General features: G+C 53.0%; 3 protein-coding genes and 1 non-coding gene across 5 annotated transcripts in view; 3 read left to right on the forward strand and 1 right to left on the reverse strand.

Moving 5' to 3' along the window:
- The window catches only part of EML3 (echinoderm microtubule associated protein like 3), a 9,311-nt gene extending 2,019 nt beyond the window's left edge, over positions 1 to 7,292 (forward strand). Inside the window, exons 4-22 of one of the 2 annotated variants that reach the window (XR_826496.1) lie at positions 504 to 509; positions 941 to 1,008; positions 1,173 to 1,296; positions 1,515 to 1,685; positions 1,879 to 1,948; positions 2,027 to 2,137; positions 2,378 to 2,473; positions 2,826 to 2,981; positions 3,144 to 3,285; positions 3,703 to 3,854; positions 3,935 to 4,060; positions 4,145 to 4,276; positions 4,727 to 4,794; positions 5,335 to 5,423; positions 5,495 to 5,633; positions 5,709 to 5,796; positions 6,264 to 6,362; positions 6,652 to 6,782; positions 6,865 to 7,291. Coding sequence is in view for 1 of the 2 variants with exons in the window: in XM_010854017.1 (XP_010852319.1) it covers positions 504 to 509; positions 941 to 1,008; positions 1,173 to 1,296; positions 1,515 to 1,685; positions 1,879 to 1,948; positions 2,027 to 2,137; positions 2,378 to 2,473; positions 2,826 to 2,981; positions 3,144 to 3,285; positions 3,703 to 3,854; positions 3,935 to 4,060; positions 4,145 to 4,276; positions 4,727 to 4,794; positions 5,335 to 5,423; positions 5,495 to 5,592; positions 5,709 to 5,796; positions 6,264 to 6,362; positions 6,652 to 6,782; positions 6,865 to 7,068 (2,131 nt within the window). In the remaining variant the exon portion in view is untranslated. Of the gene's footprint in view, positions 1 to 503; positions 510 to 940; positions 1,009 to 1,172; positions 1,297 to 1,514; positions 1,686 to 1,878; positions 1,949 to 2,026; positions 2,138 to 2,377; positions 2,474 to 2,825; positions 2,982 to 3,143; positions 3,286 to 3,702; positions 3,855 to 3,934; positions 4,061 to 4,144; positions 4,277 to 4,726; positions 4,795 to 5,334; positions 5,424 to 5,494; positions 5,634 to 5,708; positions 5,797 to 6,263; positions 6,363 to 6,651; positions 6,783 to 6,864 lie in introns of both variants that reach the window. The other variant, XM_010854017.1, reaches the window with a different exon arrangement.
- Positions 7,293 to 7,376: 84 nt separating this feature from the next.
- Positions 7,377 to 16,375, forward strand: MTA2 (metastasis associated 1 family, member 2). The gene is made up of 18 exons (XM_010854020.1): positions 7,377 to 8,086; positions 8,845 to 8,912; positions 9,287 to 9,380; positions 11,206 to 11,323; positions 11,453 to 11,516; positions 11,700 to 11,817; positions 12,097 to 12,199; positions 12,403 to 12,502; positions 12,676 to 12,864; positions 12,968 to 13,042; positions 13,168 to 13,226; positions 13,377 to 13,474; positions 13,584 to 13,723; positions 13,980 to 14,208; positions 14,532 to 14,621; positions 14,958 to 15,076; positions 15,177 to 15,319; positions 15,541 to 16,375. Exons 1-18 carry the CDS (start codon positions 8,059 to 8,061, stop codon positions 15,704 to 15,706), a joined length of 2,001 nt encoding a protein of 666 aa, XP_010852322.1. The 5' UTR covers positions 7,377 to 8,058; the 3' UTR covers positions 15,707 to 16,375.
- A 1,793-nt stretch (positions 16,376 to 18,168) lies between these two features.
- On the forward strand, positions 18,169 to 27,658 carry TUT1 (terminal uridylyl transferase 1, U6 snRNA-specific). The gene is given in 10 exon segments (XM_010854021.1): positions 18,169 to 18,354; positions 19,795 to 19,985; positions 22,690 to 23,005; positions 23,171 to 23,271; positions 24,124 to 24,325; positions 24,328 to 24,592; positions 25,468 to 25,577; positions 25,725 to 25,835; positions 26,011 to 26,097; positions 26,468 to 27,658. Coding segments are annotated over 10 exon segments (2,613 nt in total). The 5' UTR covers positions 18,169 to 18,272; the 3' UTR covers positions 27,616 to 27,658.
- Positions 23,769 to 23,841, reverse strand: TRNAG-UCC. The gene has a single exon. It is a non-coding gene; the product is annotated as a tRNA-Gly (tRNA).
- Position 27,659: the final 1 nt, after the last annotated feature.

Here is a 27,659-nt window from a genome sequence, read left to right on the forward strand (position 1 = left end):
CTTCCCTGGGTGGGGTGGGGGGCCTCATTGCCCAACAGGAAGAAAGGAACAAGCGCTCCTGGGGCGCCTGCTGTGTACCCAGCACTGTGCCAACCCCTCGACCTCCTCCATCTCATTCAGTCCCCACGACATCCTTGGGGGGTAGGTGGTCTCATGCTGTTCATTGGCCAGGTGAGGAAGCAGGCTCAGAGAGGGTAAGTCATTTGCCTGGGATCACACAGCTAGAGCCAGGATTTCAACCAAACTCTTCCTGACTCCAGTTGCCCCTGCCCTCTCCACCATATCACAGCATCCCTTTCAAGTTCCCAAGAGGGTTTTCCAAAAGTATTCATGGTTTCCATGGGTGACTCTCCTCAGATTCCAGCTCTCTTCCCCAACCACAGCCTACTACGCTTTAGAGAGCAAGGGGGAAATCCCAGTGGATTGTCTCAGAGTGTGTACAGGCTCCAGGACACCTGAGTGTTTATTCTCACCCTATCCTTGGCCTCTCTTTTATTCTCGGAAGAGAGGTTGTCAGCTTATTATCCTCTAACGACAGTGATCTCTGGAATTCGCCTTTCACTTTCCCCTTGAGAGATAAGGACTTTCCTGCTGACCTCTCAGATCCCCAAGAGGCACGGCTGTGGACCTTCTAGAGTCACTATGGGCCCATTTTACAGATGGAGAAATGAAAAGGTTGATAGGCAGAGGCCTGGTGGTCTGGAAGAAAGTGTCACCGCACACTACCTCTTACAGCGGTGCTTGGCCCCTTTAGTCTCGGTCTTCTCACACCTTACATGGAGCCCATCTACTCCAGAGCCCTCACTGCTCACGATACAAACTTAGAGTGTGCAGAGGTGACTGTGATCTCTAGGGTGATCTCCTTTCTTGTGTCCTGCCCCTCCTCAGTTCTGTCTTGGGACCTGACTGCAGTCCCTGTGCTTTTCTCTCTGCCCAACAGCCGTGGGGGAAAAGACCCCCTCTCCAGCCCCGGCGGTCCTGGCTCTCGGAGGAGCAATTACAATTTAGGTATGTCCAGAGGGATCTGGAAGAACTTGGATGATGGGATTGGGGCTACAGCCCCAGGAACTGTTGGGGGGGAGCTGTGAGGTATGGTGGTTGGAGCTCTGCCCTGACTTTCCTAGAAGGGAAGCTGCAGGACGGTGGTTGACACCTGCTCGTTTTCACTGTAGAAGGCATCTCAGTGAAGATGTTCCTCCGAGGCCGCCCCATTACCATGTACATCCCGTCTGGCATCCGCAGCCTGGAGGAGCTGCCCAGCGGCCCACCCCCGGAGACCCTCAGCCTTGACTGGGTGTATCCTGCTCCCTTCAACCCCCTGGCAACCACCCTTCCCATCATGAACCCTCCCCACCCCCTGCTTTTTTACGATTTCCTCCTGGGTCTGCAAGGAGAGGGGGACCTCCCCATCTATCCTCTGCCAGTGGCGCTGCTGGCTGGAGCTCTGTCTTTCTCCTCTTTTCCTCACTGTGCCCTTGATCCAACCCTTTCCTTGACCATGATCCCCACTCCAGGTATGGGTACCGGGGTCGTGACTCCCGCTCTAATCTGTTTGTGCTGCGCTCTGGGGAGGTGGTCTACTTTATCGCCTGTGTGGTGGTGCTGTACCGGCCTGGGGGAGGCCCCGGGGGCCCTGGAGGTGGTGGCCAGAGACATTACCGGGGGCACACGGACTGTGTTCGATGGTGAGGGTCCGAGGGCTGGGGAGTGGGCAGCTCAAGGTGTGGGGAGAGTGGGCTTGGCAGAAAGAGGGTCTTGGGTGGATGTGGAGAAGCAGGAGAGGAGAGTGGACTTGCTGCTCTGCAGGCCCAGGGACGGTGTCCTGGGTGGTCTTGAGAGACCGACCCCCTTCCCTAGAGTGTCTCCTCCCCCACTTAGCCTGGCTGTTCACCCTGATGGTGTGCGTGTAGCCTCAGGACAGACAGCCGGCGTGGATAAAGATGGGAAGGTAAGGCCACAGTCAAACACCAGGGTGAGATCCCGGCCCGGCTCTCCTTCACACCCCTGACTCCTTCTCCTCCACCAGCCCCTGCAGCCTGTGGTTCACGTCTGGGACTCCGAGACGCTGCTGAAGCTGCAGGAGATCGGACTGGGGGCCTTCGAGCGGGGTGTGGGGGCCCTGGCCTTTTCAGTTGTGGTGAGCTGGCCCTGGTGCCTCGAGGCCCTCATTTCCTTGTCTGGGAACCCCCTTCTTGTACTTCACCAGGAAGCCTCAGAAGTCCTGGCCTTCCCAAGCCCTGCCCAACTGGTTCTCCTAAGAGACACGTGGCCCCTTCTGCTCTCTCAGCCTGTCATAGCGCCCCTCGCCTCATTTAGACCCTGAACCCCCTGACTGCCAGGCCTCACTCAGCCCCTCTGGTGTGTCCTCTGGCCTCAGGATCAGGGCGCTTTCCTCTGTGTGGTGGATGATTCCAACGAGCACATGCTGTCGGTGTGGGACTGCAGCCGGGGCACGAAGCTGGCTGAGATCAAGGTGAGGTGTTCAGGGGGCCTGGCGGGGCGCCGGGCAGGGTTGGGTGCAGAGAGCTCCAAACTTCCCAAACACGAAATCTCCCTTCTGGCTAAGTCCCCTGGAGCAAGCCTCCTAGCCTCTCTGAGGCTGTAAAGTGGGGACCACAGACATTCTGACCTCATGAGGGACAACGTGTAAGGCATTAGCGAGTGACAGAGAGTGGCGCTCTTAGGGGACCAGGGCCTTGGAGGAAGGGTTGTCCTGAGGGTTCTGGCCCTCAGTAGACCAGTTGTTAGGGTGCCAACTGAAGACAGTCTGGTAGAATGAGGGTATACAGGGCTTGGGGTGGCTGAATCTAGTATCTTCCCTTCAGAGTACAAATGACTCAGTCCTCGCCGTTGGCTTCAACCCTCGTGACAGCAGCAGCATCGTCACCAGTGGGAAATCCCACGTCCACTTCTGGAACTGGAATGGTGGAACAGGGGTTCCTGGGAACGGGACCCTCACAAGGAAACAGGGTGTCTTTGGGGTGAGGCGTGGATGGGTGCGGGATGCGGGGGAAGGCAGGGTGCAGATGAAAGCATTGGTCTGAGTACTATAGACCCTAATGCTACCCAACTCCCAGTGGCCCCTTAACTTGTAGTCTTTGCCCTACCCTTTGATCTCTGCTCTCTGCTTGCCTCGCCCCTAGAAATACAAGAAGCCCAAGTTTATCCCCTGCTTTGTGTTCCTCCCCGATGGAGACATTCTCACTGGGGACTCAGAGGGGAACATCCTCACCTGGGGGCGGAGCCTCTCAGATTCCAGGACCCCAGGAAGGGGTGGGGCCAAAGGTACGATGTGATGGGGGTGGCATCCTGGAAGGCTAGTTCCCCAGAGGGTCTGTGAAGACAGAGGAGAGGATTTCCCATTCTTTTACCTGGGGAGTTGATGGGTTCTGTCAGAGGGTGGGGCTCTCTAGGCAGCCAGAATAGAAGGGTGGTGGGCAGCATGGCAAAGGGAGGAGGCTGGGGCTTTGGAGTCTGCCAGGTTCTGGGCTCACCTCTAGTTCTGGCCTTTAGGAAGTTACCTCACTTCTTTGAACCTTGGTTGTTCAGTCTGTAAATTGGGGAGAAGAGCCAAGGATCAGAGACAGCATTCAGCGGGCACTCAGCAACTGGGAGTTATTACTGTATTGTGACCGCCTAGGCTGCTCTTGTTCCCTCCTTCCCTGCACCCTACAAGCATGACCACCTGGACTTTGCCAACAGAGACCTATGGGATTGTGGCCCAGGCCCACGCTCATGAAGGTTCCATCTTCGCCCTGTGTCTCCGGCGGGACGGGACTGTGCTGAGTGGTGGTGGGCGGGACCGCCGGCTGGTCCAGTGGGGGCCCGGGTTGGTGGCCCTTCAGGAGGCGGAGGTGACGGCTGGCCTGGGGTCAAGGGAAGGAGGGGGACAAGGAATGGACAGGGGGCCCCTGACGTTCTGTACCCCCTGCAGATTCCTGAACACTTTGGGGCCGTGCGGGCCATTGCAGAGGGGCCTGGCTCTGAGCTGCTGGTGGGCACCACGAAGAATGCGTTGCTGCGGGGAGATCTGGCCCAGGGCTTCTCCCCTGTAATCCAGGTTTGGGGGGGGCCAAGGGTTTGGGGAGCAGGGAGGGAAGAGCTGTGGGGGAGGGGCAGAGATGACAGCCGTGCTCCGCTCCAGGGTCACACGGATGAGCTCTGGGGGCTCTGCACACATCCCTTCCAGAACCGTTTCCTCACCTGTGGCCATGACCGGCAGCTCTGCCTCTGGGACGGGGAGGGCCATGCGCTGGCCTGGAGCATCGACCTCAAGGTAGAGAGCTCTGTGTCCCCGGATCCTCGCTGTCACACCCACCGTGACTTCTGTGGCCACCACTCCTTCCCCAACATCCGCTTCCCTTTTGCTCCCAAAGGCAGCCACCTTGCACTGGTATGACTGTACTGGCTGCTAAAATATTTATTCTTCTGTACTGATGGTGCCAGTGTCCCTGAGTACCGTCCGCCCCCCAACCCCTAGACCTCGTGAGTGGGCAACTAATGGTTAATCTCCCGCACAGCTAGGGGTATCAGTTCTGGTGGCTAAGTGTTTTGAGTAGCACCTCTGTTTAGGCTCTAGAGGCAGCCTGCCTCCCATCCCAGGTCTCCTGTGCCTCTCCTTGGAAGGAGGGGAGGCTTTGCCATTGTTATCAAGATGACAAGGTATCCATCTTAGTTCCCTCACTCGAAAGGCATCTTCTTGAATTCACCTTCTCCCCTCTCCCAGGAGACTGGTCTCTGTGCTGACTTCCACCCCAGTGGGGCAGTTGTGGCCGTAGGACTGAACACAGGGAGGTGAGAGGGAGCCAGAACTCCTGGGAGGGGAAAGTAGGAGGTATGGGAAGGGTTTCTGGTAATGGGGGGCAGTGGAGGACTGTGATCGCTGCCTGTTCAGGAGCCCCAACTGCACCCTCCCACTCCTCAGTGCTTTTCCCTGCAGCCTGGGTCTCCCTTGCTCTCCTGTGGCAGCTGTCATCACACCCTCCCCCATCTACTCCCCCTCCTCTGGGAGTGGAGGAGGTAGCAGCTCCAGATAGAGGAGCAGGGGGGATGGGCGGGGCATAGGGGAAACTAACACAGGGAAGTGACAAGCTTACAGAATCCACAGAGCCCTGTCTTTGGGCCCTTGGACTCCTTTTCGGAAGGTATCAGGAGCCCCTCAGCTTTTATCTGCCCTTAGCCCCTTTCCACTTACCAGCATATAAATGCAATGACAACCTCCCTGTCTGTATCATAGCCTTTCTTTTGGTGTCTCTGAGGCTCTCTGACTTGCCAACCCGCACCCTGCTCGGGACAGGTATCCTCACACCTGTTTTCCACTTCCTTCCCTTCCAGGTGGCTGGTTTTGGATACAGAGACCAGAGAGATTGTGTCTGACATCACCGATGGCAATGAGCAGCTATCAGTGGTCCGGTACAGCCCAGGTGGGAGCCACCTCCACCCCGGACCTAGACTCATCCCTGGTCCTTCCCTCTCTGAGTGACTGTCTTTGTAGATGGGTTGTACCTGGCCATCGGTTCCCATGACAACATGATCTACATCTATAGCGTTTCCAGTGATGGTGCCAAGTCCAGCCGTTTTGGCCGCTGTGTGGTGAGGAAGCTGGGGTGGAGGGTGGGGCATTGCCATAGCAGGTAAACTAATACCCTTCTGGGGGTGGGGGTGGGAAATGGTGGCTGCATTTTTAGTCTCTTGACCCTTGCTCCCAGGGTCACTCCAGCTTCATCACTCACCTTGACTGGTCCAAGGATGGGAACTTCATCATGTCCAATTCTGGGGACTATGAGATCCTTTACTGTGAGTGACAGTAGGGGAGGGCATGAGGAGAGGGGAATTGGGGTGGGTTTTATTTATGTGTGTGGGCTCTTGGTTGGGAGGGGATGAAGGAAATGTGAGGGAGCTCCCAGTAGAGGGGCTGAAAATGTGTTTATACACAATAGGACAGAAAAACCACACACACAGTTTAACACCATGTTTTATTCCCACCAGGCCTTAAGAGAGTTGAAAAATGTACTAGGAAAAAGATTGTTCTGGAAAAGTTTCTCAGGACAGGTGTGGAGGGGTTGACTTAAATCTAGAGAGGAGAACTTCAGATGGGAACTCAGGAAGCACAAGGGGCTGGGTTTTGCCCTGGGCTGAGGGCTACCACTCTGACCAGATCACATGCCATGGCCTCAAGCCAGTCTTTCCAATTTGGCCTCCCATGTTATCCTCCCCACGGAGGACTGGGTGAGAACTGAGCTGGGTGGGCTCCCTCTCCCCAGGGGACGTGGCTGGAGGCTGTAAGCTGCTGAGGAATCGCTATGAGAGCCGAGACCGGGAGTGGGCCACTTACACCTGCGTGCTGGGCTTCCATGTCTACGGTGAGAAGGGGCACAGGGCCGTGGAAACTTGCGTGAGTGTGGGGGGACAAGGTGCAGCCCGCCTGGGGCTCGGAATACTGGACATGTGTAGGGGGTGGACGTCAAGAAACTGGCAGATCCAGCCCAAGAGGCCTCCCCCACCCCCGCCCCACCGGCCCTCGGGACTGGGAAGGATTGCCTGGAACGTGGTGGGTGGGTGGCCGAGCTGCCTGAGCTAGGGGGAAAATGGTGCAGCTCTGGACCGGGGGTGGGGGCGGGGAGGTCGGGCTGAGGCCGGCTGCTGTGATAGGCGTGTGGCCAGATGGCTCGGATGGAACTGACATCAACTCCCTGTGCCGCTCCCACAACGAGCGCGTCGTGGCCGTTGCCGACGACTTCTGCAAAGTGCACCTCTTCCAGTACCCGTGCGCGCACGCCAAGGTGAGGCCCCCCCGGGCCTCCGGGGCAGGGCGGGCGGCCGGGGTCCCGCGGCCGCTGCAGCTCCATCTTCTTTCCGGCCCAGGCGCCGAGCCTCGTGTACGGTGGTCACGGCAGCCACGTGACCAGCGTCCGGTTCACGCACGACGACTCGCACCTCATCTCGCTGGGCGGCAAGGACGCCAGCATCTTCCAGTGGCGAGTGTTGGGCGCTGGGGGCACGGGGCCGGTGCCCACCACGCCCTCTCGAACCCCCTCCCTGTCCCCTGCCTCCTCTCTTGACGTCTGACCCACCGGCCCTGCAGTGTGGCCCTGCCCCACCACCCAAATCCCCCCAGGACCGGGGCGACCCTGTCCTCGACTTCGAGACATTCCCAAAAGTGCATTTCCTTGGAGGGGGCGAACGGCACCCCTGCACACACTGTATAGACCCGCTGGCTGAGCCGGGCAGCCCCAGCCTGGGCCCTGACTCCCGCTGCCTGCTGAGGGGCAATAAACCAAAAGCAAAGTCGCCTCCCGGTCCTTTGTGGGGCGCGCCTGGGCGCCTCGGGGCTTTATGGGGGTGGGGAGGAAGGCAAAGGGGAATGCGGAAAAGGTGAGGGAGGGTGGACTTTTTATGCAAATAACAGGCGAAGCCTCTTGCAAATAACTGCGAGGTTCTAAGGCGCTACGAGTTTTTCCGCGGCCGCAGGCGGAGCTGCAAGAGTCCCGCTAGCAGAGAGTTAAGCCCAACTCCTCTCCCCGCCCTCGGAGGCGGGGCCGAGCCGCCGCGGAAATAGCCGAGTGCTGGGCCGCGGTTGCCCGGAGGGAGCCGAACTTCTTCCGGAAGTAGCCGAGCTTTGCGGTCTTGCTCTCCGACCGGAGCCGAGTGCTGGGCCTTGTTCTCCGGATCCGCCGAAGGTGTTCCGGAAGGAGGCGAACCCCGAGGCGGGCCGGCAAGTCTTCGCGGCGGCCCTCAGAGTCCAACGTCTGGTGGGACTCGGCGAGGGCGGGGGTAGCTGCAGCCCGCCTCCGGTCCGGCGAGATCCGAGCTCGTTCCGGAAGAAGCCGAGCGGACCGGCGCCGGTCTCGGCGTCCCGGGCGTGAGCCTATAGAGGCGGCGGCGACAGCGCGGGCCGGGATGAGCCGCGACGGCTGAGGCTGCGGAGGCGCCGGCTGCGCGGGCCCGACTGAGACTTCTGCGAAGCGCCGGCCCCGCGTTCAGGGCTTCGCTTCGAGTCCTGCCCTCGGGAGCCTTCCGGACCCCTTTGTGCGGCCGGAGGCGGCGGCGGGAACGGCCATGGCGGCCAACATGTACCGAGTGGGAGGTGAGTACCGGGCGTTAGGGGCTTCGGGGCTTGGGGCGGGAGAGGTTGGGCGCTGGGGTCAGAAAGGCTCGGCTCCCAGCGGCGCGGGGAACCGCGTCTAGGGCGGCGTGGTCCAGAGCGCGGACCGGAACCGGAACCGGGAGCATGGGGAGCGAGAGCGCGGGGATCGCGACGCGGCCGGGCTCCAAGACTCCCGGGGAGGCTGCGGGCGGCCCGACGTCACTCTCAGGGCAGCGTCTGGGCCGCCGGGGTCGTAAAGCGGGATTGCGAAAGTGGTTCCAAAGGGGCTGACAGGGCAGGCAGGGGGCGCGAAAGGCCGGGGCGACTGCTTGGCCACCAACGGGGGAGCGGCCGGGAGGTCTCCTCTTCCCAGGCGTTATTGTGCGCCTCGGTTCGCAAAGGTGGGGGCCCTGTACAAAGTGAACAATTGCTCTCTTGACCGAGACTGGGATGCAACTCCATCGCTGAGTTGTGGGGACTGCTGAGCAGGGGAACCCCCTGCTTCTCTTGTCTCCTCCTTAAGGCTCACTTTTGAGCGGAGGATCTGATTTAAGAACTGGGTGATTAGGGTTGGAGGGTGGAACGTCTCTCCATTATTTTCTGCTAGTCTGTACACTTGCACATTTCAGCGTCCTCTGTACCTAGACCCTTATCTCCTTTTGGTCTACTCAGGCCTCCTTTCGCTCCTCCCACTCTGGTGCTGGACTCTCCCATCTACTCCTCTGATCTTCCCGGTTCTTCCCCACCCCCTCCTACAGATTACGTCTATTTTGAGAACTCCTCCAGCAATCCTTACCTGGTTAGAAGGATTGAAGAGCTCAACAAGGTGAGTGGAGCAGAGGCCCGCCACTCCCCCCTACCCCCCAACCTCCGTCTTCTTTTTTCAGAGATCTGTAACTTCAGGTGAATGAGAGACAGAGATAACACAAACCCTGTCCTAAGTACCCATGCATATTCATTCATTCATTTATTCCACGCATTCAGGAAAGGCTATTAAGAGCTTAGTGGGAACTTTACTGTTCTGTTTTTTGGGGGGCCGAGGAAAGGGATTTGGAAGTCTGTCCTTAAATGTGAATCTCTTGATTCATAATTTGAGTTTTTCTTACATTCTTTAGAAACTTGTTCACTGATGTTAGTCTCTTCTTTATGCATTTCCACTTTCAAATGATTAGTTTTCAACACCGATTTTTCTCTCCTTAGACTGCAAATGGAAACGTGGAGGCAAAGGTTGTGTGCCTCTTCCGGCGAAGGGACATTTCTAGTAGCCTCAACAGCCTGGCTGATAGTAATGCCAGTGAGTGTCTTTGTCCCCACCCCCGGTTTCCCTGTCTCCCACTGCCCATGATCTGAAGCCTGGGCATGTCCCTGCAGGTGTTCTCTTGTAGCATGCCCAAGGCAGGGGTGTGAGTTTGGGGGTGGGAAGTGCCTGGTCTGCAGAGGGAGGCCTGTTTTTACATGTTGGTTTAGAAGCAAGGTGGAAAGGCCATGATAAGGAAAGCCAGAATTTGGCTTGTGTGTGAGTTGTATATTTGTGAATTTGCCTTTGTGAATGGTGTATGTAAAAGAGATGATAGTATTTAAATCGGGGATGAGGAAGCACTTTAGAGAAGCAGACCTCTAGGGGGACAGTTTCGGTTATATTGGGATGATAGGTGGTGACTGTGAAGAGAAGAGACTGTACTGAGAAGCGTGCATAATAGGAAAGCAGGTTTTTGGTGTGATCATGAGGTGGTAAGGCTACACTGATGGGAGAAAATAGGAAGCCAGGAACATTTTCTTGCGCTTTTCCTCTATTCTCACCTCGCCTAGCTTCTCTCACCTAGCCCTGTACTCCATCTTTCCCTTTTCTTTTCACCCTATCCTGCTTCTCTTGATGCTTTCATCTTTTTAGATACATAGCTTTCTGTTTTCTTTAGTTTCTTTTTCCTTTCCTGCTTTGGCTTTCTTTCCCCTTTCTCTTGTTCTTCCTTTCTAAATTATTTTCCTTATTTTGGGCTTCTTTGAGCATTGGGCGTGAAGGGGTTAACGAGGACTTGGGCCGACCAAGTTCTCTGGCTCACTGGGGTTTCCAACCCTGTCTGGCAGGGGCTGACCTTGGTCTTGTCCAATCGGAAAGGCTGTGGGGGGTGTGGTCCCCCTTGCCTTAGCACAGGGTTTCCGGAGCACACAGGCAAGGGGTGGAGCCTACTGCACACCCCTGCCCCCCCCCCTTCTCCTTGAGGTTGGGAACAATGCACCAATGAGCCTGGGCCTGTGGCTCTTCTGCCCCCTCCCTGTTTGGTTGGCACCCAACCAAGTTAACCCTTTCCACTAAGGTTTCAGGGCAAGTTGCAGCTCCTTGGGGGGGAAGGTGTTGGCACTGGCTTGAGAGGTACTGTCCTTGAGAGCCCCCAAAACAAACTATTATTAGCAAGTAGAAAACAAGAGAGTTAGGGTTGCATGTGATGTTTAAGAGCAGAGTCTCCTGAAATTTGCAGAGGAACTGGTAAACACAATTTTGTGTGATGCTTTTATTTATTTATTTATCTTCACTGAATTTCTGGACCCCAGGCTAGTTTAGCAAGAGACAAGTGTGATATTCTCGCTGGGCCTGGTGTGGGCAGATGTGTGCTATATGAGTGGTATCTGAGCATTGGCACCTGGGTTTGCTGTGTGTTTCTGTGGCAGCCTTTGTACTCTCAGCATGTGTGTGTTCAGTGTGTCTGACTCTTTGTGGCCCCATGAACGTAGCCTGCCAGCTTCTCTGTCCATGGGATTTCCCAAGCAAGACTACTGGGAGCAGGTTGCCATTTCCTTCTCCAGGGTATCTTCCCCACCCAGGGATCCAACCCCATGTCCTGCATTGATTGGCAGGCAGATTCTTTACCCCTGAGTCACCTGGGAAGCTCTTGTACCCTGAGCAGCTCTTCCTTAAGAGCACTCATTAGTGATGAACAGTTGGGAGCACCTGTGATGGCAACGGGAGGGCTAAGAGGTAAGGGTGGTGTGGTAAGGATATGGAAGGCAGGTCCCTGAGGAATGTGAGGAAAACATTAAATATTTTCCCTGGCTTAGAGTTTTTAAGGTGGCTTCTTTCTGAATTAGTTTCTGACTTGCTTTCTTCCTCCTAAATCTCCCAGGGGAGTTTGAGGAGGAATCGAAGCAGCCAGGGGTGTCAGAACAGCAGCGACATCAACTGAAGCACCGAGAGCTTTTTCTTTCTCGGCAATTCGAATCATTGCCAGCCACCCACATAAGGTATGGGGCAGTCAGGGCCACTTGGCGTGCATGTACTTATTTAGAAGGTGGAGAGGAGGGGCTGGTGTGCAGGAGATGCCGCGCAGAGGAAATGAGCTCACCCAGGGTTTTCTGACTTCTCTCCCGTAGGGGGAAATGCAGTGTGACCCTCTTGAATGAGACAGATATCTTGAGCCAGTACCTGGAAAAGGAGGTGAGAAAGAAGTGTTGGGAGAAGAGGGAGGGAAGTGGGTATTGCCCCGAAAGGCAGGAAGAAAGTCTGACTGGGATGAGGTACAGGTTGACAGGCTGCCTGTCTTGGGAACTCTGGATAACCCCCGTGCCCCCTGCCTATGAGGACTGCTACCCTGCTTACCTTCTCTCTTTCTGTCTCCAGGACTGCTTTTTTTACTCACTGGTGTTTGACCCTATGCAGAAGACACTTCTAGCTGATCAGGGAGAGATCCGAGTTGGTTGCAAATACCAAGCTGAGATCCCAGATCGCCTGGCAGAGGGTATGAAGCAGGAGAGACTGGGTTATGACCACTGGGATGTCTTAAGATCAAAGTCTCTGAGTGGTGGGCCTTGGCTTTGTGTGGTGCACAGTCTGCGTGGCTCTGTGTTAACAACCCGGGCAGAATGGGACCTTAGGAACCTGAAGGGGGCAGACGGGCACACTGGGAAGAGAAGTCTGAGAGTTAAGATGGCTAATAGCGTCCAAGGAGAAGATGAGGTGTTATTGTGTCAAGGTACCTATTTTTCTCCTGGATGATAACCACTTCCCCACTCCCCAGGAGAATCTGATAATCGGAACCAACAGAAGATGGAGATGAAAGTCTGGGATCCAGACAACCCTCTCACAGACCGGCAGATTGATCAGTTTCTCGTGGTGGCCCGGTGAGGGGTGGGTGGATGGGGAAGATGGGCTGTGGGCGGTGTGGACGTAGTTCTGAGTCATGTTCTGAAGAGATGGACTTTAATTATTTTTGGCCTGGGTGTTGTCCTTTTTTATCCCACCCCCCCCCACCCGCCTCATCTGGCTTCGTTCCTCAGCCCACTCGAACTTTCTTCTTTCCCTGACTTCTCACTCTCTCCTTTAGAGCTGTGGGGACCTTTGCAAGAGCCCTAGATTGCAGCAGTTCCATTCGGCAGCCAAGCCTGCACATGAGTGCAGCCGCTGCCTCCCGAGATATCACCCTGGTGAGCAAGAGTTGGTGGGTAGTTGGGTGGGCTGTGTTTTGTGGGGACCTGCAGAGCCTCGGAACTCTGCAGGGAGGAGGTTATCTCTGAGGTGGGGGGAGTACTTAAAGAGCAGCAGGGGAGTGGTGCTGAGAGTTTTAGGTCATCAGCATTGCTTCCCACCTTTTCTGTAGTTTCATGCAATGGATACGTTGCAGAGGAATGGCTATGATCTGGCTAAGGCCATGTCAACCCTGGTGCCCCAGGGCGGGCCAGTGTTGTGTCGGGATGAGATGGAGGAATGGTCAGCCTCAGAGGCTATGCTGTTTGAAGAGGCCCTGGAGAAGTATGGGAAGGATTTCAATGATATTCGCCAGGACTTTGTAAGTTGCTGGAGCTAGGAGGAGAGGTGGAAGAGGTGGCAGATGAGGGAACCAGGCTCTGGGGCCAGATCCCAGCTCACCCTTCTTCTCTCTGTCTCTTCAGCTACCCTGGAAGTCACTGGCCAGCATAGTTCAGTTTTATTACATGTGGAAAACCACAGACCGGTACATTCAACAGGTAAGGTCTGGGCTGGGGAGGCTGGACCAGAGGCCCCCTGCTCACCTCTGCTTTTGAAGTTGATGACACCCCCCACCCCCAGCTGAGATGCTCTGATCCTTTTTTTCTTTTTCTCCTTCCCGCAGAAAAGATTGAAAGCTGCTGAAGCAGACAGCAAACTAAAACAAGTCTACATCCCTACCTAGTAAGTATGATGGGTAGGGTGTGTTTCCTCTCTCTGCCCGTAACCTGTGCTTTTCTAAGTGATGGGGGGTGCACAGGAGACAGGGGCAAATTATTATGGGGACAAAGTGGAAGTCTTTCCTTGACCAGTTCCTGGTTTCTCTCCCATTAGCACCAAACCAAACCCTAACCAGATAATCTCTGTGGGCTCAAAACCTGGCATGAATGGGGCTGGATTCCAAAAGGGCCTGACTTGTGAGAGTTGCCACAGTGAGTTCCAGAGGGGGATAAGGGATGCCGGGGGTGAGTGGGGTGTTTGCCTGAGAGGCTCAAGTGGCATTTACCTCCTGACTGTTCCCTCCACTCCATGCTCCCACAGCCACACAGTCTGCCCAGTGGTACGCCTGGGGCCCGCCCAACATGCAGTGCCGCCTCTGTGCTTCCTGTTGGATCTACTGGAAGAAGTACGGGGGACTGAAGACCCCAACTCAGCTTGAGGGGGCTGCTCGGGGCACCACAGTAAGGATGGATGAGGAGCAGGTTGGGGAGAGCAGTAAGCTAATTGATGTCAGCTTTAGGCGAAGGCCAGAACACCCAGCTCCAGTAAGGTGATGGCTTGACTGCGGGTGGTGGAGGTCGGACTTGGTGTAGTGGTTGGGGAGCCAGGTGGTCAGGACAGCAACAAAGAAATCAGGTGGGAATAAACCCTCTGCTGGCAGTGGAAGAAGGGAGCCTTGGTGACTGACTGTTTTCCCTTTATCCTCTGTCCTTCCAGGAGCCACACTCGAGGGGTCATTTGTCTAGACCAGAAGCCCAAGGTCTCTCCCCCTACACAACCAGCGCCAACCGGGCCAAGCTGCTGGCTAAGAACAGGCAAACATTCCTGCTCCAGACCACAAAGCTGACCCGTCTTGCCAGACGCATGTGCAGGGACCTGTTACAGCCAAGGAGGGCTGCCCGACGACCCTACGCCCCTATCAATGCCAACGCCATCAAGGCAGAGTGTAAGGGCAGGAGTGCTGGGCTGGTGGCAGGTTCGGGTTGCTGTGGCCAGAGACCAGGGTTTTCTCTGGGTGTTTAATGACAGCAGGGGTAGTAGGCTGCAAGGGCTTGTTAGGAGATTAGACATGGTTCCTTGGGACTTCCTGGTGGTGCAGGGGTTAAGACTCCATGCTCCCAATGCAGGGGGTGCAGGTTCAGTTCCTGGTTAGGGAACTAAGATCCTGCATGCTGCACAGTGTGACGAAAACCAAAAGACTTGGCTCCCGGCCCCCGAGGAGACCTGAATAGTGACGCACCTTCAGAAGCTTTCATCTTTGTTCTCCAGGCTCCATTAGACTTCCTAAGGCTGCCAAGACTCCACTGAAGATTCACCCTCTGGTGCGGCTGCCCCTGGCAACTATCGTCAAAGATCTGGGTAAGGGATGGGGAGCTAAATGACTCAGGGTGGGTTTAGGATGGGGAGCCGCTAGGTGGTGTCTGGCTTTTATTAAAGACCCTTCTCTTCCCCTGCTTTTTTCTTTCTCACTGAGTCCAGAGAGGGTTAGTCTTAACTGTACTTTTCTAGGTTAAAAATGTTCTTCTCATAAGCTATCCAGTATAATTACATACTGATTGATGGAAGAACATGTTTATATATGACTTTTGAAATACTGCTAATTACTTGTCAGACCCCTCTCCCATCACTACTTTCGGGTATTCATAGAGAAAGTGTGAACGTTCTCCATGGTTTCTTTTAATTTTTTTCTGACAGTGGCCCAGGCACCTCTGAAACCAAAAACACCTCGGGGTACCAAGACACCGATCAACAGAAATCAGCTGACCCAGAACCGGGGACTGGGGGGCATCATGGTGAAACGGGCCTATGAGACTGTGAGTGAGCCAAGTGGAGTTGGGTGGGCTTTTATAGCTTTTATATCTGATGGGTGTCTGGGAGTCCCCTCTCTCACTGTGTTGCCCCACCTTTTTCCAGATGGCAGGAGTTCCTTTCTCTGCCAATGGAAGGCCTCTGGCCTCAGGGATTCGCTCAAGCTCACAGCCAGCAGCCAAGCGTCAGAAACTCAACCCAGCTGATGCACCTAATCCTGTGGTGTTTGTAGCCACAAAAGATACCAGGTAGGGAGCCCTCCATGGGAGGGGCCGAGAGGTCAACAACCCAGATGGGTGGGTATGGGAAAGGAAATAGGAGGATCTGAGCAAGAGCAGCTCCCCGAGACTGGGTTGCAGGGAGGGGGGATGCTGGGAAAAGATGGGCTGGAAGGTGGCATTGTAGTAGAATGTGGAGCTTCACCTTGATGGTCTTTGGTTTTTTTGCTGCCTCTTCTCTTGCCGGCCAGAGCCCTGCGGAAGGCTCTGACCCACCTGGAAATGCGGAGAGCTGCCCGCAGGCCCAATTTGCCCTTGAAGGTGAAGCCGCCGCTGATGGCAGTGCGGCCCCCAGTCCCTCTTCCTCCTTCGTCACATCCTGCCAGCACCAATGAGCCCATTGTCCTGGAAGATTGAGCACCTGTGGGGAAGGGAGGTGGGCTGAAAGCTAGAGGGTGGGTGCACAGGGCACCTAGCCTCCCTTCCCTCTAGTATCAAAGGGAATGAGGAGTGAAGGAGGGAGGGAGCAAATGAGTGTGTCCTTGGAGGGGCCGGGCGCCCTCTGGTGTTAGCACTTGGAGGCTTGTCCCCTTCTAATGCCTCTCCATGCCTGGTGGTGGAGGGCAGACTGCAGGAACTTGGCTCATTGTGGGAACCTAGCCTGTTTTGGGGGGTAGGAACCACAGTTGTCTTGGACAGTTTGGGGGGGAGGGTTTTTTAATTTTTTAAAAATTTTGCCTCCCTTTGTGAAAGGGGATAGGGAAGGGGAAGAATAAACAGATACCAGGTGGTGGTATCTGGTTGGGGGAGGGGGGCGTGCACTGCCATGACTGCCATGTCTTTTTTTTTTTTTTCCTAATTGGGGGTTTCTCTTGCTGTCCGGTGTCCGGACTTTCCTAATTGGAGTTTGAGGCCCCTAAGCTGGTATCAATCCCAGCCTATGCTCGCTCTTTCCTTCCCTCCCCTTGTCCCCTCTGCCTTTTGTACGCCAGTTCTCAGAAATAAAGACCTTTTGTCTGTTTTTTTAACCTCGGATTCTGTAATTGGTTCTTATAGTAACAAATAAAAAGCTGTTTTCTTCAGCTCCTCCTGGCTCAGCTATTCTCTGCTGTGTGTGTGGTGGCTTCTGTAGGAGGAGGTGTTTGTGTGTGTCTGGTGGCTTCTATAGGAAGGTGTGTGTGTGGTGGCTTCTGTAGGAGGGGGTGTTTGTGTGTGTTTGGTGGCTTCTATAGGAAGGTGTGTGTGTGGTGGCTTCTATAGGACGGGGTGTGTGTGTGTTGGGGTGTGTGTCTTGGATTGGGAAAATAAAGGACAAAGCACAATAGAGAAGGTGCAGATGGGGCTTGCTCTGGGAACAGCTTTACGTGCTATGTAGCCTGGACAGGTGGCTTGGTCCCGTTATTGCTTTCCTGTGGAGTCCAGACTGCTCCCCAGCTGCCTACAGTACTGCAGCCCAAGCACCATCTTGGCCCAGCTTCATTAAAACAGTTGCGATGTGCTGGTTCTCCGAATTGACTAGTGGATTCCATAGAGGGAGGGGGTGTGCGTGTGTGTCTAGTTTCTTCTTTATTTTCCAACTCTTACTCCCCCTCTTCTTTTTACTGAAGGAATTCTGGGAGTTGCTAGAGGCCAGAGCAGGATGTATACCACTTTGGAGGGTACTGTAGGATCATGCCACCTACTTTTCTGCTACTTCAAGGATCCCCAAGGCCAGCCTCAGCAGCTGCCTTGATATTGAGGTCCCCCTTGTGGTGGTTCCTGCCTTTTCGGGTTTGGGAGACAGATTAGACACGAGCTGATTCCAATGAGAGGAGCACCTTGGGAGAGAAAAGTTAAGCTTACTGTCTGCTCTTTGAGCACTTTCTTTAGAGATAGGGAAAAGCCTAAGCAGCAGACTTACCTCGAGTTTAGTTTGAGACGCCTGACTCAGGTCGGCTACTCTTTTCACAGACCAATGCTGTGGGTTGATCAACACAGCAGGAGCTCCGTAGCCCAGCTGATAGGCCCCTCTATCTCATGGTCCCTGTCTCTGGGGCCTCCTCAGTTCCCTTGCTCTCTTCCTGGCCTAAGCCAACACCTCTAGTATCGGGAGGAATGACCACTACAGCGGTCTGCTGTGGTATCAGCACCCTCCAATGTTTTTACGCAGTTGCCATCACAGCAGTTTAGGCTGCATGCCTTTAAATGGGCGGGAGGCTCTGGCATCTGGTGAATACTCCACGCAGACGGCTATTGAAGAAGAAAGGCCATCTGGCTGTGGGCCCGTGGACTTCTAAAGGTGCGCGCGGGGAAGAGCTCCCCAATCAGGGCTAGGAAGCCGGCGCAGAACAGCATTCTGAGAAAGGACTGACGGTAGAGGAAAGAGGACAAGAGTCCTCAGAAGGTTTGGAGACTAGGAACAGCCCGGGCCTGAAGGACCCGCCTTTATCTACCAGGGAAATGGCAATCCAATCCCATGGACAGAGGAGCCTGGTAGGGGTACAGTTCATGGGGTCGCAAAGAGTCGGACACGACTGAGCGACTTCACTTTTAAATATGGGGTTGAGGATACAGCCCCATGGGTCTCTACTGCCCCTCGAAGGAGGGCACAGCCTGCCCTAGGTCACCCAGCAAGGAAACCGCCGGCTGTCAAGGAGGGTGCCAGGCAAGAAACCCGGCTCAGACCTTGTGGCTGCCTTGTGAATATTCATGCTCTTGGGGCCAATCAACGTCTCAACCGCTCAGAGCACACCAATTGGCTTACCGCATGCAGATAAGCATCGTGGACAGTTTTCCAAAAGCTGGTAGAGACCTAACTCCGGCAGGACTCGGAACCCTGAGCCGAAAGAGCTCGGTTTTAGCAGGCGTGTACCGCGCGATTGACCGACGGCACGTCACTTCCTATTGGACCGGCGGAAGTTGCTTCCGAGAGCGTTGCCATTTGTAGGAGGGAGTTCCGGTCGTGGCTGAGGTGGTTGCATTTTGTTAGTACCGGAGAGTCACGATGGCTGCAGTGGATTCAGATACGGAGCCGCTGCCTCGTGGGGGTTTCCGCTGCTGCCTCTGCCACATCACTACAGCCAACCGTAAGCGGTGGCTACTCGGGGGGCGGTTTAGTTTTGGGGTCCTAGTGAAGATAGGGTTACAGGTCATAGTTCTTGCCAAGTCTGTTGGTAGGGTCTCACTTCCGTTTTCTCTCCGCCGTCCGGAGGGATTACAAAGTGGGGAGAGTCCCAGCACCTTACACCCCAGCGTCCCGGTATCTGAAATCTCCACGACGGAAATTTCGTTATTTTATTCCCTCTTTAACTATCCAGCTCTAGGGCTGGGAGAGGGAATTTAGAGAGGTGAAGAAGCTCACAATCTAGAGATGGAGATAATTTTCAATACCCTCTGTTTGGAAAGCTGCAGGATCACAGAGAAGGTAGTAGGGAAAGGAGCCCTACAAGAGGAGCTCCCCAGAGATGGTGAAGTAGCGTGGTGAAGTAGTATACTTCCAAGTATACATATTTGGAAGGTGGGTTTAGAAAAGGAGACCACGTCCTTTTATGACAGTGTGAGAGGCCCAGTGAAACCTCAGCTTCCACTTCTGAAGTCTGGAATCATAATCTCACCTAAACATCTTTCATTTTTCTTTTTCATTGTGAATGAAAAATGCCCTACCACTGCCCAGTAGGGCAAGCCAGAAATCCAGGGTAGTCTTCTCCGGCCCCACATAACACTTGGTGATGTCAAACAGCTGACTCAAAGGGAAAGAGAAAATTAAAAAGTCAGCGAAGTTTCTCCACATTCATCATGTCCCAGACTCGGGTGAAGTGCTATGTGTGAATAGTATCTATGTGGTAGGAAGTATTAATATCTCCATTTCATACCTGAGGAGACATGAATAGTGAGGTTAAGTTACTTGCCCAAGATTTCATACAGCTTGACAGAGCTAGGATTTGTTTCTTGGTAGTGTGACTTCTGATTCTGCCCTTGGAATCTTTGTATTATACTCAGAAATGAAAAGTGGGAGATAGTGTAGGGTCCTGATTTATTTAGTTCACCTATGTATTGAAGTCAGGAGGAGAAAGGGGCGACAGAGGATAAGATGGTTGGATGGCATTACTGACTCAATAGACATGAGTTTGAGCAAGCTCTAGGAGTTGGTGATGGGCAGGGAAGCCTGGCAATCCATGGTGTTGCAAAGAGTTGGACACGACTGAGCAACTGAACTGAACTGATATATGACCTAGATAAGTTACCTGTTAGTTTCTTTACCGTGTGCAGGTGTTGCTCTATCTTACACTTAAAGGTGGTTTAAGAAATACTTGTGTACAGCCAGTTCTCCTGGTGACCACTTAGAATGCACCGTACAGACAAATGGACAAGAGAGGAAGCTGAAAGGAGCCAGGACTTTGTTATTCAAAACTCACATTTTCAGCAGCTTGGAAGAATCACTAGGATCTAGGTATGCAGAGACCAAAGTCAGAGTAGGTACACTGAAGCGCGATTCAGATGCTTTTGTTTCACGCTTGTCTTTGCAGAACCCAGCCTTGATGCCCACCTGGGAGGCCGGAAGCACCGGCACCTGGTGGAACTACGAGCTACTCGAAAGGCCCAAGGACTTCGAAGCGTGTTTGTCAGTGGCTTTTCCCGGGATGTGGATTCTACTCAGCTCTCTGAGTACTTCCAGGCATTTGGACCTGTGGCCAGTGTTGTCATGGACAAGGACAAGGTAGAGTGAATGACTCTGGGGGTAAAGAATGAGTCACGTGTGCTGCACACTAGAAGAAACGAGGGAGAGAAACCAGCAGACTGTTTCTGCTGGTTCCTAATGTGACTTGACTTTGCTGGGCACTGCAGTACTTGGGGGCTAGTCCAGCTTTGTGTCTCTCACCCTCACCCCCGACCCCTGCTGGGATTTTATCAGTTTGTCAGACTTAGTCACTGGGGACCTTGTTGGTCATTTATTTATTCTATCAGTCTTTCATTTGCCAAATATTTGTTAATTGCTAATTTTGCACTAGGCTTCCCTGTCAGGGAACTAAGATCTTGGGCAAGTTACTTAACCTTGCTATTCATGTCTCCTCAGATACAAAATGGAGATAATAATAGTACCTACCGGGCATGCATGCTCAGTTGCCTCAGTCATGTCCGACTCTGTGACCCAATGGACTGTAGCCTGCCAAACTCCTCTGTCCATGGGATTCTCCAGGCAAGAATAGTGGAGTGGGTTACCATGCTCTCCTCCAGGGGATCTTTCCAATCCAGGGATCGAACCCCCATCTGCATCTTCTGCATTGGAGGTAGATTCTTCACTGCTGAGCCACCGGGGAAGCCTTAGTACCTACCACATAGATATTCATATATAACACTTGGCTGTGAGTCTGGTACATAGTGAATGTGGGAAAACTTAGCTAATTTTTTAAAGAACTTTATTTTTGGCTGAGCTAGGTCTTCATTGCTGTGCATGGCTTTCTCTAGATTTGGTGAGCGGGGGCTGCCCTTCATTGCAGTGCACGGGCTTCTCTTGTTACGGGGCACAGGCTGTAGGGCACGGGCTTCAGTAGTTGCAGCACACGGGCTCGGTAGTTGTGGCACACAGACTTAGTTGCTCCATGGCACGTGAAATCTTCCCAGACCAATGCATGTCCCCTGCCTTGGCAGGTGATCTTTACCATTGAGCCACCAGGGAAGCCCTTTAGGGTGTTCTATATAAAAGGTCATGTCACCTGAAAATAGTGATAGTTTTGCTTTTCCTTCCCAATCTGATGCCCTGTATTTCTTTTTCTTGCCTAGTGGTTCTGGCTGGGATTGTGCTAAATAAGAGTGGTGAGAATGAACATCCTTGCTCCCAATTTTAAAGGAATAGCTCTCAAGTTTTTACTATTGAGAATGATGTTTACTGTGGGTTTGTCATATATGACTTTTATTACGTTGAAGTACATTCCTTCTATGCCTGTTTTATTGTTTTTATCATAAATGAATGCTGAATCTTGTCATATGCTTTCTCCTGCATCTATTGAGATGATCATATTTTTATTCTTCAGTTTGTTAAAGTATGTGTCATGTTGATTGATTCATGGATGTTAAACCATCCCTTCATCCCTGAAATAAACCCCACTTGATTGTGGTGTATGATCCTTTTAATGTATTATTGTATCGGATTTGTTAATACTTTTTTTGAGAATTTTTGCATCTGTGTTCCCCAGAGATAATGGCCTGTAGTTTTCTTTTTTTGTATTGTCTCTGTCTGGTTTTTATATTGGTGACATTGACTTTGTAAAAATAAGTTAGGAAGTGTTCTCTCCTCTTCAATTTTTTGGAGTAGTTTGAGAAGGATAGGCATTAAATTTTTGATGATCCTAGACTTTTGTTTTTTGGGAAATTTTTTGATTACTTTTTCAGTCTCTGTACTAATGATCAGTATTCAGATTTTCCATTTCTTCCTGATTCAGTCTTGGAAGGTTGTATGATTCTAAGAATTTGTCCCTTTCTCTAGGTTGTCCAGTTTGTTGGTGTATGGGTGTTCATGCTCATAATATTCTCTTGCCTTTTGTATTTCTGTGGTATCCACTGTTATTTCTCTTCTTTCTTTTCTGATTTTATTTATCAGAGCCTTTGCTCTTTTTTTCTTAGTGAGTCTAGCTAAAGTTTTGTCACAGTACCACACTGTCTTAATTACTACAGAGGGCTCCTTTTTATAAGCAGAATGAGGTTCTAACTTTACCACTGAAGAGAATGTAAAAGAATATGGAATGGGAACTTCCGTGGTGGTCCAGTGGCTAAGACTGTGCTCCCAATGCAGAGGGCTTGGGTTCAATCCCTGGTCAGGAGACCAGGTCCCACATGCCATACATAAGACCCAGTGCAGCCAAATAAATAAATTAATTAAAAAATAATATGGACTTAAAACAAGAAACAGGGTTTATGTGTTTATGTTTACACCTAACACAGTGATCATTACATGGATTCTTAATGTTAAAAGAATCTAATTAAAGCAGGAAAAGTTAGGGGATGAGTTTAGTGTAACCAGTGAAATGTCATTGGGATGACTGGGGTTTGATGAAATAAGTAAAATGAAGTTTTTCAGATGCAGGGTTGGTGAGAATAAAATGTGTGCAATTTGAGGAGAGAGATAATTGCTTTTCTAAATATGTTCCCCAGCAGGAATTCCCTGGTGGTCCAGTGGTTTAAACTCTGCACTTTCACTGCCGAGGGCAAGGGTTCAGTCTCTGGTTGGGGAATTAAGATTCCATAAGCCTTATGTCACAGCTAAAAAATAAATAAATATGTTCCTTGATGTCCTGGAAATAGGAAGCAAATATTTCCAATTTATAGTGTGGTCCCCATTTTGAAGAGTCCCACCTACTGTTAGACCACATGTTTGGATTCTTGGTTCCAGAACTGTCGTCATTGTCCCTGTGGTGGTTTGACAGGGTGTGTTTGCCATCGTGGAGATGGGGGACCTGGGTGCCCGGGAAGCTGTTTTGTCACAGCCCCAGCACAGCCTGGGAGGACGTCGCCTGAGGGTCCGGCCACGGGAGCAGAAAGAGTTCCAGAGCCCAGCCTCCAGGTCCCCCAAAAGAGTGGCCCCCGACAGTCACCAGCTGATCAAAGCACTCGCTGAGGCCCCGGACGTGGAGGCACAAATGGTGAAGCTCGTGGGGCTGAGGGAGCTCTCCGAGGCTGAGCGGCAGCTTCGGAGCCTTGTGGTGGCCCTAATGCAGGAAGTCTTCGCAGAGTTCTTCCCTGGTGAGTCACTGCCCTGCTCTGTCTGAGCCCTCTGTGTCTGCATCCCAGCCTCCCTCAGCTAGTGGTGTTCACTTGCTTGCTTTTCCATCTTTGTGCCACGTTATGTTCTTCTACCACTTATTCCCTGCAGTGTCTCTTGACCTTTATTCTCTTCTCGGCACCCAGGCTGTGTGGTCCATCCTTTTGGCTCCTCCATAAACAGCTTTGACGTCCATGGCTGTGATCTCGACCTCTTCCTGGATCTGGGGGACTTGGACGAGCCCCAGGTATGTGACCGTGGAGGCAGCTGTGAAGAGTTAGTGGGAATGGTCGTATGATGCTGGGCGATCCCTTGACCTCTCATGCCTTAGTTGCTGTCTGTAAAATGGGGATAATAGGACCTGTCTGAAAGGGTTATTATGATTGGATAAACATGGATGTGATTGGATAGGATAAAATGAAGCGACATGGAATAGGTGACATTTGTAACAGGGGAAAAAAATTTCAAAATGGCAGTAAAATCTTACTGGAAGAGAGATATATATATGAAATGACACACAATAGTGGATTATGTTTTTGCTTATCTGTGATTTGTAACATCTAATGTACAGTTTCTGCCTTGGGAATAGGAAAGGGTTATTATTTTTTAAATAAACTATTTTTTAGAACTGTTTTAGATTCATAGCAAAATTGAGCAGAAAGTATAGAATTCCCATATATCTCTTCCCTGCAAAAGGTTGTTTTTATTTTTTTTGACTGTACCATGCAACTTGCAAGATCTTAATTCCCTGACCAGGAATCAAACCTATGCCCCCTGCAGTGGAAGTGCAGAGTCCTAACCACTGGACCACCAGGGAATTCCTCCTTTAGTCTTATTCAGTCTGAAACAGTTCCTCTACCTTTTTTTGCTTTTCCTGACTGTAATATTTTTGTAAAATGTAGACTGTTTATTTTATGGCATTAAAAGGTTAATTTTAAAAAAGGCTTGTAAGGATTAAAAGAGTTAGTACTTTTATAATAAAGCCTTTAGAATAGGGCCCAGCCCATAATAAATTGTAATAGATATATCTTAGAGATGGAATGTTCCTCAGTTAGGGGGCAGCAGGAAAGACAGTTACTCAGCCCATTTCCATCCACAGCCAGCCCCAAAGGCTCCAGAATCTCCCTCCTTGGACTCGGCCCTGGCATCCCCACTGGATCCTCAAGCCCTGGCCTGCACCCCAGCCTCCCCTCCAGACTCACAGCCTCCAGCTTCTCCTCAAGACTCGGAAGCCCTGGACTTTGAAGCCCCTTCCTCCTCACTGGCACCTCGGACTCCAGACTCTGCTTTGGCCTCTGAGACCCACCCTCTCCCCAGTCCCTGCCTCCAGCCTCGCCGCTGCAGGAGGACCAGGGAGACGGGGACCAGGGGAAGGCGGTGGAACTGGCAGAGGCCCTGAAGGGGGAGAAAGCAGAAGGGGGAGCCATGCTGGAGCTGGTGGGATCCATCCTTCGGGGCTGTGTTCCTGGAGTGTACCGAGTCCAAACCGTGCCCTCTGCCCGGCGCCCTGTGGTCAAGTTCTGCCATCGGCCTTCAGGTCTCCATGGTGACATCTCCCTCAGTAACCGGTACCTTTGAGGTGGTGGGGGAAGGCCAGCTGGTACTCTGGGGAGGGGGAGGGGGGTGCCCTGCACCAGCTGAGCCTTGAGGTTGTCCTTACTTAGTCCTGTCTCTCTTTCTGACACTTATCTCATGTCTGGCTTTCATTTCAATGTTTGGAAAGTATGTTTCTTGGAATACTGATTTTAAGGACTTAGGAAAGAGTTCCTAAATTGAGTTGGTTGAATAAGTTTGGGAAATGCTAAGTTAACACAGGCCAGTTTCTCCCTTCCCTCCTCTCCTACTTGCTCTTTCCTCCTTCTTACTCCCTGTCTTTGTTTCTTTGCCTAGTAAATGTTCTGATCAATCTTATTAATAACATGCTCTGTGACTCTCCAAGACATTTATAGGATGTAGTGTTTCCCAAACACATTTGATGTGTGTTTTTTTCTTTAAGAAGCAACATTCACTTTTTTTTTTAAATTATTTTCGGCTGCACTGGGTCTTCATTGCTTGCAAGGGCTTTCTCAAGTTGGGGTGAGCGGAGCTACTCTTTGTTGTGGTTTGTGGGGTTCTCTTGTTGTGGAGCACAGGCTCTAGGCACAAGGGCTTCAGTAGCTGTGACACAGGGGCTTCGTTGCTCCGAGGCATGTGGAATCTTCCCAGACCAGGGATTAAACCCATGTTCCCTGCATTGGCAGGCGGATTCTTACCGACTGTGCCACTAGGGACATCCCATTTGATGTTCTTTTGTACACACTCTATCCAGATCACGTCAGAGAAACACCTCGGGAAACCCTCTTTGGCCTTCTTCCAGCTGGCCGCCATTACACAAGTCTGGAATGAGAGCTGCGGGGGGTGACAAGCTCCTGAGCCCTGACACCCTGTGTGCCCTCTGTCTTAGGCTGGCCCTGCACAACTCCCGCTTCCTGAGTCTCTGCTCTGAGCTGGATGGGCGAGTACGGCCCCTTGTGTACACTCTGCGCTGCTGGGCTCAGGGTCGAGGGCTGTCAGGTGAGAATGAATCAGGACAGACCGGGGCCTGCGTTGGTGTCTGGGCAGAGGCAGGGATTCGGGGAGGGAAGGAAGCGGGGTTGAGAAAACTGCCAAGGAGGGGGTCAGAACTGCCTCTGATCTAACCAGAATTAATTATTTATGCAGGGAGTGGCCCACTTCTCAATAACTACGCCCTGACCTTGCTCGTGATCTATTTTCTTCAGACCAGGGACCCTCCTGTGTTGCCCACTGTGTCCCAGCTCACCCAGAAAGCAGGTATAGCAGCCCGGCCTTCACCCGCCCTATCTCCTGACCTTCATCTCTCTTCTTCATCTTAGACATACGGAGCTTCCTGGGAATGAGATCTCTGCTGTCACTACCATATCCACCCCCCAAGCCCCCACCCATCTTCCTGCTTTCAGGCTGAGCTTCAACTTTTTTACTTTCATAGGCGAACAGGTGGAGGTTGATGGCTGGGACTGTAGTTTCCCCAGAGATGCCTCAAGACTGGAGCCCAGCACCAATAAGGAGCCTCTGAGTGAGTCTGGGGAGCCTGGGAGAGGACTAACAAGTGGTGTTAATGACACAGTTATTGGCACACAGCAGCCTTGTGGGTTAGTTATCATTATTGCCGCTTGACAGATGAAGAAACTGTGCCTTGGAGTAATGAAGTGGCTTGCCCAAGGTTATACTGCTAGCAGGGGGAAGGGGGAGTATCTGGGGGGCACTGTGGGGAGAGAGGTTTGACCTCTTGTTTATTAGGATCAGAGGAGCCTGGCTCTGGCACTCCTCTGAGCCACTTGGGAGGGAAAAGGCAAGTCCAGCTCAGGGAATGGCTGTGGCGCAAGGCTGATCTCAGTTCTGGCCTCTAAGGGACCCCTTTTCCCTGCTCTTCCTCTTTCCTCCAGGTTCCCTGCTGGCCCAGTTCTTCTCCTGCGTCTCTTGTTGGGATCTTCGTGGCTCCCTGCTGTCCCTGCGGGAGGGTCAGGCACTACCTGTGGCAGGAGGCCTGCCCTCTAATCTCTCAGAGGGCCTGCGCCTTGGCCCCATGAATCTCCAGGACCCCTTTGACCTGAGTCACAATGTGGCAGCCAACGTGACCAGCCGGGTGGCCGGGAGGCTACAGAACTGTTGCCGAGCGGCAGCCAATTACTGTCGAAGCCTCCAGTACCAGCGGCGGTCTTCCCGGGGTCGGGACTGGGGGCTGCTTCCCCTTCTGCAGCCCAGCTCCCCCAGCTCCATGCTCTCTGCAACACCTATCCCCTTACCCCCTGCTTCCTTCACCCAGCTCACTGCTGTGCTGGCCCAGGTGTTAAGGGAAGCCTTAGGGTGCCATATAGAACAGGGAACCAAGAGACTGCGGTCAGAGGGAGGTGGCCCTGGGGAGCCCCCCCAGGGAGGGACAAGCAAGAGAGCAAAACTAGATGGACAGAAAAAAAGCTGTGAGGAGGGGCCAGAGGAGCAGCAGGGATGTGCAGGGGAGCATGGTGAAGATGGCGTGGAAGAGATGGTCATAGAGGTTGGAGAGTCGGTGCAGGACTGGGTGATGCGGAGCCCTGGGCAGCGGGGGGAGCTGCCCCTGATGACCGGAAAGCATCTAGCCACCAGAGAAGAGGGGCAGTCAGGCACCGCAGCGCTGGCCAAGCAGGGGCCCAGAGGACCTGAGGCAGCCTGCGAAGGGTCTCAGGCCGAGGCCGAGAAGCGGGTGTCGCTCGCAGTGAGCTGGCGCTGCGCCTTGTGGCACCGTGTGTGGCAGGGGCGGAGGCGTGCCCGGAGACGCCTGCAGCAACAAATCAAGGAAGGAGGTGGATCTGGTGCTGGCTCGGGAGCAGAGTGGCTGGCAACTGAGGCTCAGGTCACCCGGGAGCTGCGGGGACTGAGCAGTACTGAACAGAGGCCAGAGGCTGAGCCACTCCTGACCTTCGTGGCATCCACCTCCCAGGCTGACCAGAGTCTCACTGTGACCCCACTCCAGGATTCTCAAGGCCTGTTCCCTGATCTCCATCATTTCTTACAGGTTTTCCTCCCTCAAGCACTTCGAAACCTGCTTAAGTGAAGATGGGAACCCTGAAAGGCAATAAAGCTGCTAGTTTAATGAAC

Source organism: Bison bison, unplaced genomic scaffold, assembly GCF_000754665.1.
Source record: "Bison bison bison isolate TAMUID 2011002044 unplaced genomic scaffold, Bison_UMD1.0 scf7180017864334, whole genome shotgun sequence".
Lineage (NCBI taxonomy): Eukaryota > Metazoa > Chordata > Mammalia > Artiodactyla > Bovidae > Bison > Bison bison.

What these genes read in the sequence shown, in the direction of transcription:
- MTA2 (XM_010854020.1), top strand. Translation starts at nt 8,059, where the DNA reads ATGGCGGCCAACATGTACCGAGTGGGAG. An exon ending in TTGCCAGCCACCCACATAAG is followed by an intron (nt 11,324 to 11,452) that starts GTATGGGGCAGT and finishes TCTCTCCCGTAG; the next exon opens with GGGGAAATGCAGTGTGACCC. An exon ending in AACTATCGTCAAAGATCTGG is followed by an intron (nt 14,622 to 14,957) that starts GTAAGGGATGGG and finishes TTTTTCTGACAG; the next exon opens with TGGCCCAGGCACCTCTGAAA.